At 42.5% G+C, this 15810-nt stretch overlaps 2 protein-coding genes across 3 annotated transcripts in view; both read right to left on the bottom strand.

Moving 5' to 3' along the window:
• The window catches only part of OPN3 (opsin 3), a 45313-nt gene extending 33231 nt beyond the window's left edge, over positions 1–12082 (bottom strand). The window contains exons 1-2 of one of the 2 annotated variants that reach the window (XM_041751294.1): positions 11511–12070; positions 7382–7516 (exon numbers count right to left, since the gene is read on the bottom strand). In XM_041751294.1, coding sequence (XP_041607228.1) covers positions 7476–7516; positions 11511–11883 — 414 coding nt within the window. In that variant the 5' untranslated portion in view covers positions 11884–12070 and the 3' untranslated portion in view covers positions 7382–7475. Of the gene's footprint in view, positions 1–7381; positions 7517–11510 lie in introns of those variants that run through there. The other variant, XM_041751284.1, reaches the window with a different exon arrangement.
• Positions 1995–7181, bottom strand: CHML (CHM like Rab escort protein). The gene has a single exon (XM_041751259.1). The coding sequence runs from the start codon at positions 7178–7180 to the stop codon at positions 5225–5227; it is 1956 nt and encodes a 651-aa protein (XP_041607193.1). The 5' UTR covers position 7181; the 3' UTR covers positions 1995–5224.
• Positions 12083–15810: the final 3728 nt, after the last annotated feature.

The following is a 15810-nucleotide window of genomic DNA, read 5'->3' as shown; positions in this document are numbered from 1 at the left end:
AAGGTTAAATACCTATTTAGCAACAGGAAAACGTCAGAATCATAGGACAACAGCAGGAACCAGTAGACACTGCCTATAAAGAAATGAAGCTCTTGAAATAAATGCTGGGATAATGACATAGTCTGCTTTGATTTCGGGTATGACCTCAAATAATCAACTCCCTTTGCCCTCTCCCAAACCATTGAACCCACTTTAATCACACAAATCTTAATTTATTGGAAGAGTTTTGCTATTTGTTGAAAAATATATGTACTCTAAAATTCTAGGAGCCACTTTTATTAAAAAGTAGTGGTTTCTGTGTGACACACTCATACATGCAACACACAGCTCTGCTGACACGGAGGCAACCTGGCAGTTACACTGCAATCCTCATCAGTGGATTTCCATACTTGCTAGGGGTGGTGGTCCAGGTCACTCACTCAATTCCTCCAAGTCTTACCTCAAAAATGGGCATAAATACCTGCCCCTTCTTACCTGACATAGTGGTCCTGAGGTTCATGAAAGGAAATGTGGTTGTCAAGAGAAAAGGCATTGTTCCTACCAGTGCTGTGGCACAACTGCTCTCATAACATGCATGTTAGAGTCCAATTCTTTCAGCTCAGTCAGGGTCTTTGTTCATACCTTACAGAGAGCTGGCCGTACTGTGTCCCCTGCTGTTGAAATGTGAATACATTAGATTAAGAGAGTAAGAACTATCCTAGACACAATGCCTCTTTATAATGAAGGTAAAACTGACATAAAAATTTAAAAATCTTCCGAGGAAGTAAAACTCATCCTAATCAGAATTTCTTGGCCTTGGAACTTCACCTTCTGTTTCGTTTTGGTTTAAATCTTTTTTTTTTTTTTTTATTTACTTATGATAGTCACAGAGAGAGAGAGAGGCAGAGACACAGGCAGTGGGAGAAGCAGGCTCCATGCACCAGGAGCCCAATGTGGGATTCGATCCCGGGTCTCCAGGATCGTGCCCTGGGCCAAAGGCAGGCGCCAAACCGCTGCGCCACCCAGGGATCCCTCGTTTTGGTTTATTTACACTACTGACACCCTGAGCTCAGTGCCCTGGGTCCCTGGGATCCAATCTCTTGTACCTTCTCTTCATGTTTTCCCCCAAGCAACACAAAAAACCCCTTTGATTAATGTGAGAAACTTAATTAACTGAATGGCAGCTGAAATAGACTCCAGAAGGTACCTTTTAACTCTTACGCTACTTGTTTCTGACTGCAGTACAAGCCTTGGACACCCTTGAAAGGAAGGCTGTGCATCTCAAATCAGATTTCTTGTTTCTTTTTCTTTTGGGGGAAGGGTATGGTGGTAGTTATAGTAGGGAGTATAAGGGATGGAAAACATCTTATATTCTCATTAAGGTAAAAAGGCATGTTTGTTCTCCAACAGAATGGTTCTCAGGTACACAACTTGTTTTCTCTTTTGAATTCTTAGAATGTCAATTCATAACTCACAGTTGATCTTCAACTGATATTTGAATTCAGTCACCTTGCTTCAGACCTGTCAGGCTGACAGGAAGAAAGGTCTCCTCAGACCTGAGATCCGTCCTTAGCTGGTCTCCCTGAGAACACTCCTCAGAGGCTTGGCTATGTCTATGAATCCAAATCCATCATTTTCTTGGCCTCCAAGACTCCCAAATGATGACTGTATTCCTGGGTTTGGGGCCATACTTTTTAATTAGTATGTAGTATTTTCATACTGATGTCCTAGGATGCCTTAATATTATTTCTATTATTTCCACCACTGATTCTGGGTTTTCCATTTTTTTTAAAAGTGGCTGTCACAATCTACCTTATTTCTTAATGCTGGGCAACTGAGAAAAGATACAAGATATAAAATCCATCTTAACCAAGAAGTCCTTTCCATCAAAAGTTGTGAAATTTTCTGTCCACATTTTTGGAGATTACCTTTTGAAATTAAATTTTCTAAAATACTATTTTTTAATTTGAAGAATCTTGTTTCCAAAAAAGTAACTTTCTCACCAATTCAAGTAATCACTTTGCCAATTATTCTTTTATTTGTATTATACACATCAAATTTTACAGAAAAAAAGAACCCCTTATTGTTAAACTCTAATTAATTACATGTTTTCTTCTGATTCTTTTCAATGTAGACACCTAAATTTTTACACAAATATAATCAGTACATAAAATGTTTTAACACTTTTTAATCTCATTTAACATTTTTCATACAATTTCACATATATCAATATCATTTAATGACTACGTAAACAGTCTACAACAGCAATACCAATACATCATAATTTACTTATCCATTTCCCAATTACTAGACTTTTTTAAAACCCGTATGAATGGAATTGCTAAAAGTATCTTTGTTCATGTAGCTTATTTTCTCTTCTAAATATTTTCCTGGGTGTATGCTGTTCAAAATGACTTCACCTAGCCAAAAAATAAACTGGTTACAAAGCTCCTGTTATATTCATCTAAATAGTTCTTTTAAAAATTACTAAAATAATATTGCTACTGGTAGAGACACATGAGCTTTAAAATGTTAATAGCATAAACTACATCAAAGTTGTTACAATTTGTATTTTTAATACTAGGAAACCTGAATATCATTTCAGGAATTGACTTTTATTTGTATCTTCTCATGTGTACTCTATCCTTTCTTAAATTTGCTTCATAAAGAGTAGAAACTTTATGGTTTTGCTTCTCCTTTTAAAAAAAATATTAAGCACTTTATCCATGTAGAATGCAAGTAGCTTTTTTAAATCCAATCTCTTCTTTTTTTATCTTTTTCCTATTTAGTGTCCAATTTTCATTTTTCTTTAGTTGATTTCACCTTCCTTGCCAATATTTTTCACTGCCATAAAGCTCCTTTAGTAATACTGGGATGGGAATTGTAGTATTTTTATTTTTACCTTTAAAATCAACATTTTAATTCATACAGAATGAATGGTCTTATCACATGTAAAGTGGGCCTAATTCTTTTTTTCATACGGACATCCAGTTAGTCTTTCCACCAGTAGTTATCACATAATTATTTCTTTCCAACTGGTTTATTAGTCTTAAGCTTCCTACATAGCATAGTATATTTAAAAAGGTTATTTTAGGATTTAAAGGGCAAGACTCTCATTTTTTTCCTAAGTTAAAAAGATAAATCTATCTTTCCTTGCCTATTTTCTTGATTTGCCACAATTCTGTCAAATTATATAAAATATCAGTAGGAATGTTAAGCAGAAGTGTAGTAAATCTACCTATTAATGTCATCTAGTGGCATTCCTTTGGATATGATTTCAAACACATTACATAACAATCTTCACAAAAATTCTATTCTATTTCAAATATCATTTGTTTTATAGATGGTGCAATTATTTTGATAGGTTTAAACCTTAGGATATAACCAATAAAACCACTTTGCCATTTTAAAAAAAATGCGTAAATATTAATACCAAGTCATGATTTCTCTATTTTCAATAAGCTGTAAATTACTTAAATCTTTGTTTCATTTTCCTCACATATAGAAGAGCAACAAAAGACTATTCATAGCTTATTTTGGCCTAGTAACATCTGTGTATTTTTAGAACATGTTCAGATCAAAAGATAGGTTATTAGAAAGCATTAGTTTGTTAAAATTTAGCCAAATTCTGCTTCCCGTGAGCTCCTTACCTCTAAAGTGTATTTATTTTTAATTAATCCTAATTGTCACATTTCCTGATCTGAGAATAAGCTAAAAGACTAGAGTCTGTCTACTCTGCTTCACTGGCAACACTGCATGAACTTTCATAAGCAGCACCTGCATTCTTCTAACAGTTAATGTTAGCGGAAGGACTTTAAAACTTGGATCCCAATGTTGGCTCTTCTACATACCAGACCCTGGACAATTATTAATACTCATTTTTACTCTTTACCTCTTCTTTAAAAATGTATTCAATACTATCAGCCTCAAAGCGTGGTTGAGAAACTGTAACTAGAAAGCAAAAGTGCCTAGCACATAATAAATGCTCTCTTCCAGAACAAAAATTAGCTCTGGAGGGCTCCCTTCTATAGGATTACCATTCTGAGGAACAGAAAACAGGAGACTGAAGGGGGCATTTTACCTCTTCTGACAACTCCACTGTAGTACAACAGTTTTGACTTCTGCTGGTTCTGGAAAAAAAGGGTTTTGTTCTCTAGATAACAGTTGAGAGGCAGAAGTGATCACAGAGGCAGTTACCTCACTAGTTTTGAGGTGGGACAAAAGGGAGGGGACATGGTTAAATCCTCCTTTGATTGACTACTACCCCTGTAGTCAGTGCTGTAATTAAAGTGGTAGCACCAACAAGGTGATATAACTCACACTAAGAAACCTTGGGAAATCTATGGATGGCTTTGAAAAGCCATTGGTATCCCAGGTTAGAAATGCCTCACTCCATTTCTTCTTAGGAATTTCAAAACAGCCAACCTGAGGTACCTTTTCTTGGGGAAATATATATATATATATATATTTTCTCTTGACCTGAATTAGTTGTTGGAAGTTCTTTTAGGTGCCAGCACAAGGCTCTGCAGGAATTTTCTGAAGTATTAAACCAGAACTAACCTTACCCTTAGATTTCCTTTGGGACAAACTTTCCAAGAATGAGCTCTTCAATGACTAGATGAACTGTCCAACACTTTTTGTAATACAGAAGACTGGTGGTGTCACTGCCTTGTTGCTTGTAAGGGTCAAGTAGGGGAACTGAACTGCACAATGTGTTGTAAACACTACACCTTCACAAATAAAGGATCATGCAAAGCTAATCTTTTAACAGTTGGCACTTGCATAAGTTGCTATTGCTACCACCATGTCTGTACATTTGTATTATATACAAAAGACCCACATAATGTATTCTGTGTGTTTAACTATTCAGACATGGTAGCAACTGTAATAATTACAAAAGTAACTAAACTATTCCTTAGATATTATTGTTTTTATAGACTAATAAATCTGAAGATCATTAGCAGACATGTATTACCTCCCAGTATGCACAGTTGCTAATTTGGAACCCACACTTATATATACTCAATACTAAAATAGAGCTAACCTTGTCCAATAATCAATCAGTTGCTGATAAGTTAACAACATCCCGTGACTGAATGTCTCAAATAGAAGTAAAGACAACATCTGCATAGCACTCATCATATAACCAATTCTTAAATATAGGAACATAGGAAATGGTTCTTTAAATGAAAATATTCTGATGTCAGGATGAAGGCCCAAAAGAGCATTTCCGGTTTTCTCCTTTCTAGTTTTGATGGTGGTTCTCTGGGCTTTCTGGGTTTTTATTTTCCTCAGAGGAGTCTGGTTTGGCCATGATTATATTATTGGTTCCAAGAGCCTCAGGTTGCTTATCATCACCATCAAAGATTATATCTTCTGGATTTGGAGGTGGGGGGCAGAAGTCTTCATTGGGAAAGATCTCCTGGAAAAGTGTTTCAGCTTGCTTGACTGCGTGCTCATTTCCCAGTCCGCAGTCAGGCCCAGAGCAGACATAAACATTGGAAGGTAAGCCATTATATGAGCTTCTGCTGATTCCCGAGGAATCTCTCATATTAAAATAAAGAGCCCACAAGAGTCTTGGCTTTGTGAGTTCTTCCTTGTCTATTTCTGTTTCAGTATACGGGGTGAATAATTTCTTCACTACTGACTCTAAGTCTTCTCTTGCTGTTTTAGAAGATGAACAGGTCAGATGTACCAGATAGGTGTCTTTCATGCATGTCATGGTTGAAGAACATAATTCAGTGACACGAACAGCACATGTTCCTGATTCCATTGGAGGCACTATCAAAATGGAAATTTGCTGATCTGAATCTGCCTTCTTGAGTATAGACTGATCTGTAATGAGCACTGCCCTGGAGATCTGCTTATATTGCACATTTGAGCATGTTTCCTCAGAAAGGTAACTATCTTCCACAATAAAATATTTAGCATTTATTCTTTGATCTAAGTGATCTATAATTGCTTTACATCTTCCAGATTCTTTGTCAACTATAAGGCATTGAACTTTATGGCGAAGACAATAGATTCCACCAAAAACTGCACACATCCTGCAGAAACACTGGGGAATTTCTCCTTGGCCATACAAGGGAAATAAAAAGGGAGTGTTGCCAAACCGTCCAAGACACCGAAGGAAGTTTTTAGTTGCTTTAAGGCCATCTAGTGTGGTGCAAGAGGACTCTGTCATTGCAATTGAGTGCAGCACAAAATGTTGGAGGTTGGGGGTTAATTTTTTAGTTTTTAAGTAATCTGAAAATGAGCAATGCACAAAAGCTTGGTATTGATCAGGATGTTGTTCATAGTCTAAACAAAATGTAAGAAATTTCATCAGTATCCTCTTTTCAACCATAGTGAGTTCTTTGCTATTAAAGACATCTGCTCTGGAACAAGGCACCTGTTCTACTTTTCCCTCGCGAAATGCAAGAATCCTAGTGACGTTTTTAAATTCTGCATAACGACTAACATTTGATTTGATTAAAAGATCGATTAGCAATCCTTGAGAATACAGCAGCTTTGATACCAAATCAATATTAAATCTCCTGCCTTCTTTAACTATTTGGGAGTAAGTAATCCTATTTCTCTTTGGTTGATCAGTATTATCTTCCTCTATAGGTTTGTTTTCATCTTTATCTCCACCTGAAGCTGTGTTTATACAGGTTTTATCTCCACAATATTTTTCTTCTGCCAAGATGTCCTCTACATCAGTTACTTCTAGTGAAATCTCTTCATCACTTTTTGGAGTGTCTTTGGCAGGCGTTTCAGAGCTAGTAACATGTAATGAGTTTGTTTCTTCGGACAAGCACACAGAATCCAGAGGTTTAGATGTTACTGAGGAAGGATTTTTCTGCAGAGCACTGATCTCTTCAATATTGTCATCCATATCCTGACTGGCATAACAGAAAACTTCTATGTGTTCAATGGTTTCATCCTTCTTGCAAAGAGCAATGGCTTCTTCTGTTTCATGCACCAGGCCTTGCCATGAAGCAGTGCTTTCTTCTGCATTGTCACCGTTTTGCTGATGCTCCTTTAACCAGGAGAGCAATCCCGAAAAGCTGAAACTTGCCCAGTTTCCTCCATAGTAACTTCTTGAATCAAGATGAAGAACCCTCTGACCACTTCTTGAACATGCAGCTGCCAGGATGGATTCAGGTAGACCTGTTCCTATTATGACCACATCGAACTCTGTGGGAAGACTGTCCGCCATTCTGGGAGATAAAGCGTCTGGTGACAACCGTCGATAAAAGAAATGTGTGTGAGTCAAGGCTGAGGGCTCAGCGGAGGTGTGAATATGCTGTAATAAAATCTCTCCTTGTGATACTCCAGTTCATCCCAGAAGTCCTGAGGTTGCAGGTCCTAACTGTTTAACAGTTACCCTTTCTTAATATTGTTTTCCTTATAAGTCAGTAGCATAAAAATAGGTAAGGTATATCTAATCACATCTGAGAACACTAAAACGGATGTGTGGTTTTCATTCCTGCATTTCATCTTAGCAGTAAATGTCAAAATGCATCACACATGCATTTGTGACTGGAACTCTTCTCTGAAAGAAGAAAATTCAAGAAAGAATACAGTTGTAAACAATATTAAGAGAAAAATAATTTCATGCAACAGCAATTACAATTACTCCATTGGAGTCTGACTTGTTATCAAGACATAAGCCTCTAGGAAAGCAAGTCATTAAATGCTTTCTTACATATCTTCTAATTTCTCAAAAATGGACAAAAGAGATTTACCCCCAAAAACACGCAATAATGAGGAAGGGACATCATGATGTCCCATTAAGCAAAGGATTTCCATAATATAATTCTGTAACTTTTGCTTTTAATAAAATATTTGAACAAACTATACAGAACTGTGAGCTTAGACTATAAGAAATGTGCGGTTCCACCGTGTTTATGGAAACAGACTACATACTATGTGCACACTGTCATGAGGAGGAATATTTCTGCAGCCAATTTAGCCTGTGGGTGATTTTAGAACAGTTGAATGAGAGATATTTCCATGCCACAACCACCTTTAGGATCTCGTGGTAGCATCATGAGACCATTTCAACTGAATTAACCAGCCAGATTATTGCAAAAGGATTAATTCATTAAAACAACTGGCATTTTGAGATATTTAGGTGCTAACAGGCCTACTAAAGGAAATAGGCATTTTTAACAAATCTTCATATGAATGTACATATGCACATGTGTTTTTTTTAGGTTTAAGTTAAAACAGAAAATTCCTACCTTTGTAAGTTAAAATATCTTAACATAAAAAATACCTACTTCTAAAATCCAAGAGAAAAAAAAAAATCCAAGAGAACATAGGGTGACTTGCATTTTGCCAGACTCTGGCTCTATGACCTTGAAATTCTGTATCCCAAGATAAAGGCCTGCCTCAACATCCTCTGCTAAGATTAACACGTTCTTTGCTGTTTTTTTGAAGGGATAGGAGGTAGCAGTGTAGAAAGGCTCTCCTGTTAACTTCTGGCATAATACTGGTCATATACCACACACACAACATTTGTGTGGCACTAGGGGCGGCTAGAGGTGCAACAGCTAAAGGGGAGGGGGGCTTGAAAGGCATACTCACCTGAAAGTCTTTAGGCTAAAGCACTATACACAGCAAGTGAAGGGCGCCTATCAGCTGTCATTGTGCAGTTAAGAGGGAGAGTTCTTGAAACTCTAATTTTCCCTATTATCACACTTGCTGAAATCTAGATCAGTACTACCTGGGCCTGTCTAGGGTAAGATAATGAATTAGCCTGGACATCCGTAAAACAAACCATTCAAATGAAAATTGGATTAAATTGACTGGCTCCCTGAACAAACTGACTGGTCAGCTTAAGTGAAATGGCCATCTTAAAAGTCCTGTCTAGTCAAAGCCTCAGCCTCAAGAATATCAGAGATTCTACTTGTTTTCAGCATTCCCTGAAAAACCAGGAATTGAGCACTGAATGAGGCAGTTGCCTGGCCTCCCCATACACATATGTAAGTATGTCTGCATTACTTATCCTGCCTTCTTCTAGCAGGGTGTGCGGAGGAAGACAGAACCCAGGAAGGTATACAAAGAAATGTAACCGCAGCATGGGTTTATTCTTGGCTTAGGAGACAGAGCAAAGGATACAAACTGTAAGCGCAAAAACCAGGCACCTTCTAACCTACAGATGTCGAGTCCTCAAAATATTAAGCACATAGGACAGAACAATCTTAACACTTAGCTCACTCTTCCATACAAGAGATAAAACTGAACAAAACTGATGGCAAGAGAGATTGACTGGGAAAGTCCACACAGCAGGTTAGCCAGGTGATAGAGTAGAACCCACTCTCATGTCATCAGACCAGTGCACTTCCCACCTGATGGGCAGCCTCTCCAGGAACCTCTGGAACAAGCGGCCTCTTTGAAATTGTTAAATTTCATCCTCCTTCAACACTTCACGGTTGGCTAGTTCTTGTTCAGGGATAACTACAGGGGAAGCATCTTCCCTTTCTTCAACTATAACCCTTATCTGGAAGCACAATCCTTGGAATTTACTTCAGGCAAAGAAATTCTTAATCTTGGCTAAGCACTTTTCAGTTCCTTCATATTCCCATTACTGACTTGTTTCCCCGGGCTTAAACAAAGTCTTTGAATCTCTTACCCCAGAGTTTCCACCTCTAATTTAAAAACAGGGATAAAGTCATGGTTGAAAGCAGGAACTATATGCCCAGAGAAATAGAGAAACAGAGCAATTGTCAGGCAAAACACTGTGTGGTGAGCATTTCTAGCAGTCTTGGAAAAATCCCTTCCGACTAGGATGGGACTGAGCAGGGAGGAATGAAGGAGGAGGAAGCAATGGAAGGAGACACAGCAGCAGAATGAGGTCACAGAGGCAAAGATGAGGAAGAGGGGGAATGCTGGTCCTATTAAAGAAGTCAACATACCCTTGTTTTTAAACCCCCAGGCACAGAGTCCAAATAGAAACAGAACTGCCCAGCACAGAAAAAGCACTTCTTGAAAATACCAACTTTCACTTCTGTGATCAAACACTTGTGGCCCACCCCAGGGAGCATTACTGAGGACACTTCAGGTCTAAGCTTCAATCACCCTCCGTAATTTAAAACTTAGCCCTGCCTTAAAAATTGCCTGACAGGTATTTTAAATTAATGTAGAGTATAAGCACATAGCCGTCTATATCCCCACCTACATACACTTAGAAACCCAACCCAAGTTTCAAATCTTTGTATAAACAAAATTCTCAGATTGCTTAGGGGGGGTAGGGGAGTAGTATTAGAATATTAGAATCATTGAGTCAATGAAATAAAGGAAACCATGATTTCTATGACGCTTTTTTCTTTCCTTCAAAATACCAAGAATGAATTATAACAAATATCATCATATTTGGGTTTGCCACAACATAGGAGGTTGGTAAGACAACTTCCGATAATGCTACAAAGATTTTTGTTCTCAAATACGTGCTAAGATAAAAGCAGTAATAAATTAACATTACATTTCAGGATTATTTTTTTCAAGGAACTTTAAGACCTGAGAAATACACATCCCTATTTCACATCTTGTGCAAATTAAATTCCTGGAACACGCACAGAAAGCTAATTCCCAAGCTCAGAAAAAAAAAAAAAAAATCACACTTTCAATGATACATTGAGTGGATCATCCTTCAAAATGTCAAGTCTCAGTGAGACTTGAACCTTCCATAGGATCAAGACTATTTTGAAACAAATTTTCAATTAACAAACAAGTTCTACTTTAATGAAATCTCCTGGCTGCACAGCTAATTATTTGACCATCTAGGGTGGGATTTTCTGCTGTAATCTCACCTTAGATTTCGGGTGTGCTGGAACCACTGAGGAGGAAAATATAGTAAAAAACGGCTTATAGGCCACATGCCGATTTGCACTCTTGAGACCTGAATGAAGCGCTTTCACTTCCTAGGAAGCATTCAAAGCATTCAAATGAGCAAAATTAAAGAAAACAGAATTGCACACTGCCACTCTGCCACATTTCTACTTCTCATTTTAGGAAAACAAACAGTATCGAATTAGATCTCTTCGCATCACCCTCTCCAGCTTTCATGAGTTAGTCACTCTTTTCCTCGAATCTGTTGACTCTACAGCCCCTCGTTTCTTTCATCAAAGTGTAAAGCCGCTGTTTCGTGCCCTGCCGAACTGTATTCGGGGATGAAAACAGAAATGAGATGAACTGGACAGCGGATGGAGGGCGTCGGGCAGGACCTGGGCCGAAGCCGGGCTGGGGGTCAAGGGGGGGCGGCGGGGAGAGGAGTGGCCCCAGGGGCAGGGCCCAGGCCGCCGGGGGCGACAGCAGGGGCAGTCGGAAGGAGGCAGGCCAGGCAGCGTGGGGGGGGACGAGGGCAGGGGAGGCCGGGGCCGGGGCGGGGGCCGGGGCGGGGGCCGGGGCCGGGGGCGCGCGGGGAGGCCGCCCGCGGAGGAGCAGGGGCGCAGCGCGATGGGCGGCGGGGGACGCGCAGGGAGGGCGGCACTGCAGGCAACGCCAAGTTTCAGGGGAACGCTTCCCCTCCCGGCCCGACTCACCGAAGAGGCTGCTGCTAAACCCGTCCCACACGCAGCCCACGGTGTCCCAGACCCAGCCGTTCCTCAGACAGGACACGAAGGTAAAGGTGACCCCGAAGAGGGACACCAGCAGGTCGCTGAGGCTGAGGTTGACCAGCAGGAGGTGGGTGGGGGTGCGGAGCCGCTGGAACTTAGAGTAGAGGACGAGCACCAGCAGGTTGTTGCCGACGCCCAGCAGCCCCACGGAGCCGAGCAGCAGCGCCAGGCGCTCGTAGGTGCCGGGGCTGAAGAGCGGCGCGGGGCTCAGCGTCCCCGCCGGTCCCGGTCCCTCGGCGCCCGCGGCCCCGCCGCCCTCCCAGTGGCCCTGGCCGCCGCTGCGGTTCCCCGAGTACATGGCCCGGCGCCGGCGCGCGCGGCGGAAGAGGCGCTCAGCCTCCCGCGACGCCCGCGGCGCGCTCCGCACTGGGTGGGGCTCCGGCTCGGCAGCCCTCTCGGGCCATTGTGCGCGCCAAGACCGCGGCGCGTCGCCCGGGCCCGCCCTCCCCCACCCCTTCCGCCCCGCGCGCCCCGTAGCCCCGCCTCCTACCCCCGCGCGCCGCGTTCCGCCGCTCCCTCCACCCCAGCGCCCCCCGTAGCCCCGCCCCCTCCGCTCCGCGCGCCCCGTAGCCCCGCCTCCTACCCCGCGCGCCGCGTTCCGCCGCTCCCTCCACCCCAGCGCCCCCGTAGCCCCGCCCCCTCCGCCCCGCGCGCCCCGTAGCCCCGCCCCCTCCCCCGCGCGCCGCGTTCCGCCGCTCCCTCCACCCCAGCGCCCCCCGTAGCCCCGCCCCCTCCGCCCCGCGCGCCCCGTAGCCCCGCCTCCTACCCCCGCGCGCCGCGTTCCGCCGCTCCCTCCACCCCAGCGCCCCCGTAGCCCCGCCCCCGTAGCCCCGCGCGCCCCGTAGCCCCGCCTCCTACCCCCGCGCGCCGCGTTCCGCCGCTCCCTCCACCGCAGCGCCCCCTGTAGCCCCGCCCCCTCCGCCCTGGGCGCCCTGTAGCCCCGCCCCCTCCCCCGCGCGCCGCCTTCCCGCTGCTCCCTCCACCCCAGCGCCCCTCGTAGCCCCGCCCCCTCCGCCGTGGGCGCCCCCTGTAGCCCCGCCCCCTCCCCCGCGCGCCGCGTTCCCGCCGCTGCCCCCACCCCAGCCGCCGCTCCCCGGGGGCTTTCCAGCCCCTCCCGCTGGCGCGTCTACGGTTTTGCTCGCTCCTCTGGCCCCAGACTCTCCAGAGCCCTCTACCCCTGCCCGGGCGTGTGTCCGCGCGCGTGAACGCGCGTCGAGCCGGCGGAGAGAAGTCAGTCGGGAGGCAAACCAACCGCAGTGGCTCCCCGCACCCCATCTCCCTGCACCCAGCGGGAAAGCATCACGCCCGTGCACCCATTCACTCGCTTTGTGCATTCACGCATTTATTAACATTTATGAGCGCCTGCACCAACACGTGCTAAGGAGAGGGTGAGTGAGGGCCTGCCATCTCGGGCTCCTCAGCTTCCCAGGAGGCCCTAACAGTCCGCGGCCCCGCACAGCGCCTCTCGCATCTCATACAGGTAACACAGGTGAGCCCCAGGCCGACCCGAGGCTGCCAACCTTGACCTTCCCGTCCTGCTCCAAAGTAGCGGTACATCTGTCCTCTTACTGCGGCCTGCCAAAGCCCTTCGCTGGCGGTGGCTGCCCAGGCAGTGCCCTCAAAGCTTCAACCTAAATCTAGCAGGTATAGAGAGGTAGGTGCTATATTTAGAACAGCACACATTTTCCACTAGGCCTTTTCCCCAGTAGTGATGAAAATGTAGTACAATTCAAATATAGATTGTGAACGTGATCAGCCTGCAAGGGCCGCACTGCTGTCCCTGCCCGGCCCCTAACAAGGTCCCAAAGGAGGACCACAGTCCCGTGCCAGACCTGAAGGAAGCTCTGGGAAGTGGTGACTAACACTGTGTGGAAGGGCAAAGGAATTGTCCTTTACAAGGATGTTTGTCCCTTTCACCTCTGTCCAAAAGACCAACAGAGCATGACTAGCTTCACTGAACCCGCATTCTAAATTCCCTGGACATAGAGAATCAAATGGGGCGGGGTGATCTCTCCACCCTGGGACATTGAGCAATAGCTCAAGGGCAGTGTGTTCCGCCCTCAAAACCTTGAGGTCTTTAAAGATTCCAGTCTGGATTTGTCATCTATGAGACTATTTAACCCATCCAGACCTTTAAAAAATTCATTTGATTTTCTGTTTTAGATGTATGCAACCATTTAACAAGTTCTGTATGTTGTTTACTGTGTTTTCATCACACTTCCTGCCCAGTCTACAGTAAGTTCTCAATAGTCATTGAATGAAGAAAGGAGAACTCAGTATATTGTCTCCAAAGTATGCTTGCTTGCTTTTTTTTCTTTCTTTCTTTCTTTCTTTATTTCTTTCTTTCTTTCTTTCTTTCTTTCTTTCATGGTGCTAACTCCCTGCCCTCACAAAGCTTACATTCTGGTTGTGTTGGAACAGCAGACAATAATCAAATAAGTATGTATGCAGGGTGTCTAGTGCTGTGCCATCAAGAAAAATAAAGCAGAGAAAGGATATGGGGGAGAGAGGGAAAAGGGTTATTTTACACAAGTGGTTATGGATAGCCAGGCAGAGTTCTGCAGGCACAGAGAACATGTACTGGGTTGGGACTGTGCTTAGCATATTAGAGAAAAAACAAGAAAACCAATATGGTGGTAGTAGAAGGGGAATTAAGAAATGAGGGCAGAAAGGTGGGTGAGCCATGATTGGGCAGATCATGCAAGGCCATGGCCATTTTAATAAAAAGACTTTGGCTTTTACTCTCAGAGAAAAGTCCAGAGTAACAGCTATGGGAGAGGAATAATAGTAAGGGGGGAAAAAAGAGGAGTAAGAGGCTTTTGGCAAATGTGTAAGAATTCTGGTAGAGTCATTTTTACAAAATTATTAACTGTTAAAGGTATTATACTTGAGAGAAATAGGCACTATTACCACAAATATAATTGAAATTGCTAATAATGGTATATATATTTTTTATATATTTTCAGAATTATGATAAGATGATGGCAAAATACTGCAACTTAAAAAGAAAGTGCAATACTGGCATCAGGACAGACATACAGTCCAACAGAACAGAATCGTCAAATATAAACCTTCATGCACATGATCAATTGATTTTTGATAAGGAGAGTCTTTCCAATACAGGGTGCTAGGAAACCTGGATGTCCACCTGAAAAAAAAAAAATGAAGTTGAACCCTTCTCTTATACCATATAGAAAAATTGACTCAAAAAGGATCAACAGCTAAATTTAAGCACTGAAACTATAGAACTTTTAAAAAAAATACAGGAAAAGAGTCTTCATTACATTGGATTTGGCAATAATTTCTGGGATATGACACCAAAAGCACAGATAACAAAAGAAAAAATAAATAAATTGAACTCCAACAAAATTTAAAATTTTTGTGCATCAAGGGACAGTAGTATCATGAGAGTGAAATGATAACTCATACGATATTACAAATCATAGCTCTGTAAAAGATTAATATCTGTAATATAAAAAGAACTACAACTCAACAGTAACAACAAAAAACCCCCAAGGACCCAATTAAAAAAACGGGCAAAAGACAAATAGACATTTCTACAAAGATATACAAATGCCCGATAAGCACATGAAAAGAGGTTCAACATCGTCAATCATAAGGGAAATGCAAATCAAAGCCACAATGAAATATCACTTCATGCAGACTAGGATGGCTATCCTCAAAAACTAAACTCTAAACCAAAAAAAAAAAAAAAAAAGGAAAATAATAAGTGTTCAAGGATGTGGAGAAATTATAACCCTGGTGTGCTCCTGCTGCTGAGGATGCAAGATGGTGATGTAGCCACTATGGAAACAGTATGACAGTTTCTCAAAAAGTTAAACTTAGAAGTATTATATGATCCAGTGATTCCACTCATATATATGTGTGTATAGATATAGATCTCCCAAAGAATTGAAAGCAGGAACTTGAATAGATATTTGTACACCAATGCTTATAGTAGCCAAAACATGAAAATAACTTAAATGTCCATTATCAGATAAATGAATGAATAAAATGTGGCATACAATGGAATATTCAATCATAGAAAGGAATGAAATTCTAGTATGTTATGACATGGATAAACCTGGAAAACATGCTAAGTGAAATAAGCCAAACACAAAAGGACAAGTGTGTGATTCAATTTATGTGAGGTACCTAGCATAGGCAAATTCATGGAGACAGAATTATGGCTGCCAGAGGCTGAGATAGGAGGAACTGGGAGTTA

Source organism: Vulpes lagopus, chromosome 1 (genome assembly GCF_018345385.1).
Source record: "Vulpes lagopus strain Blue_001 chromosome 1, ASM1834538v1, whole genome shotgun sequence".
In the NCBI taxonomy this organism is placed as follows: domain Eukaryota; kingdom Metazoa; phylum Chordata; class Mammalia; order Carnivora; family Canidae; genus Vulpes; species Vulpes lagopus.
This window is presented reverse-complemented; position numbering and strand designations above follow the sequence as displayed.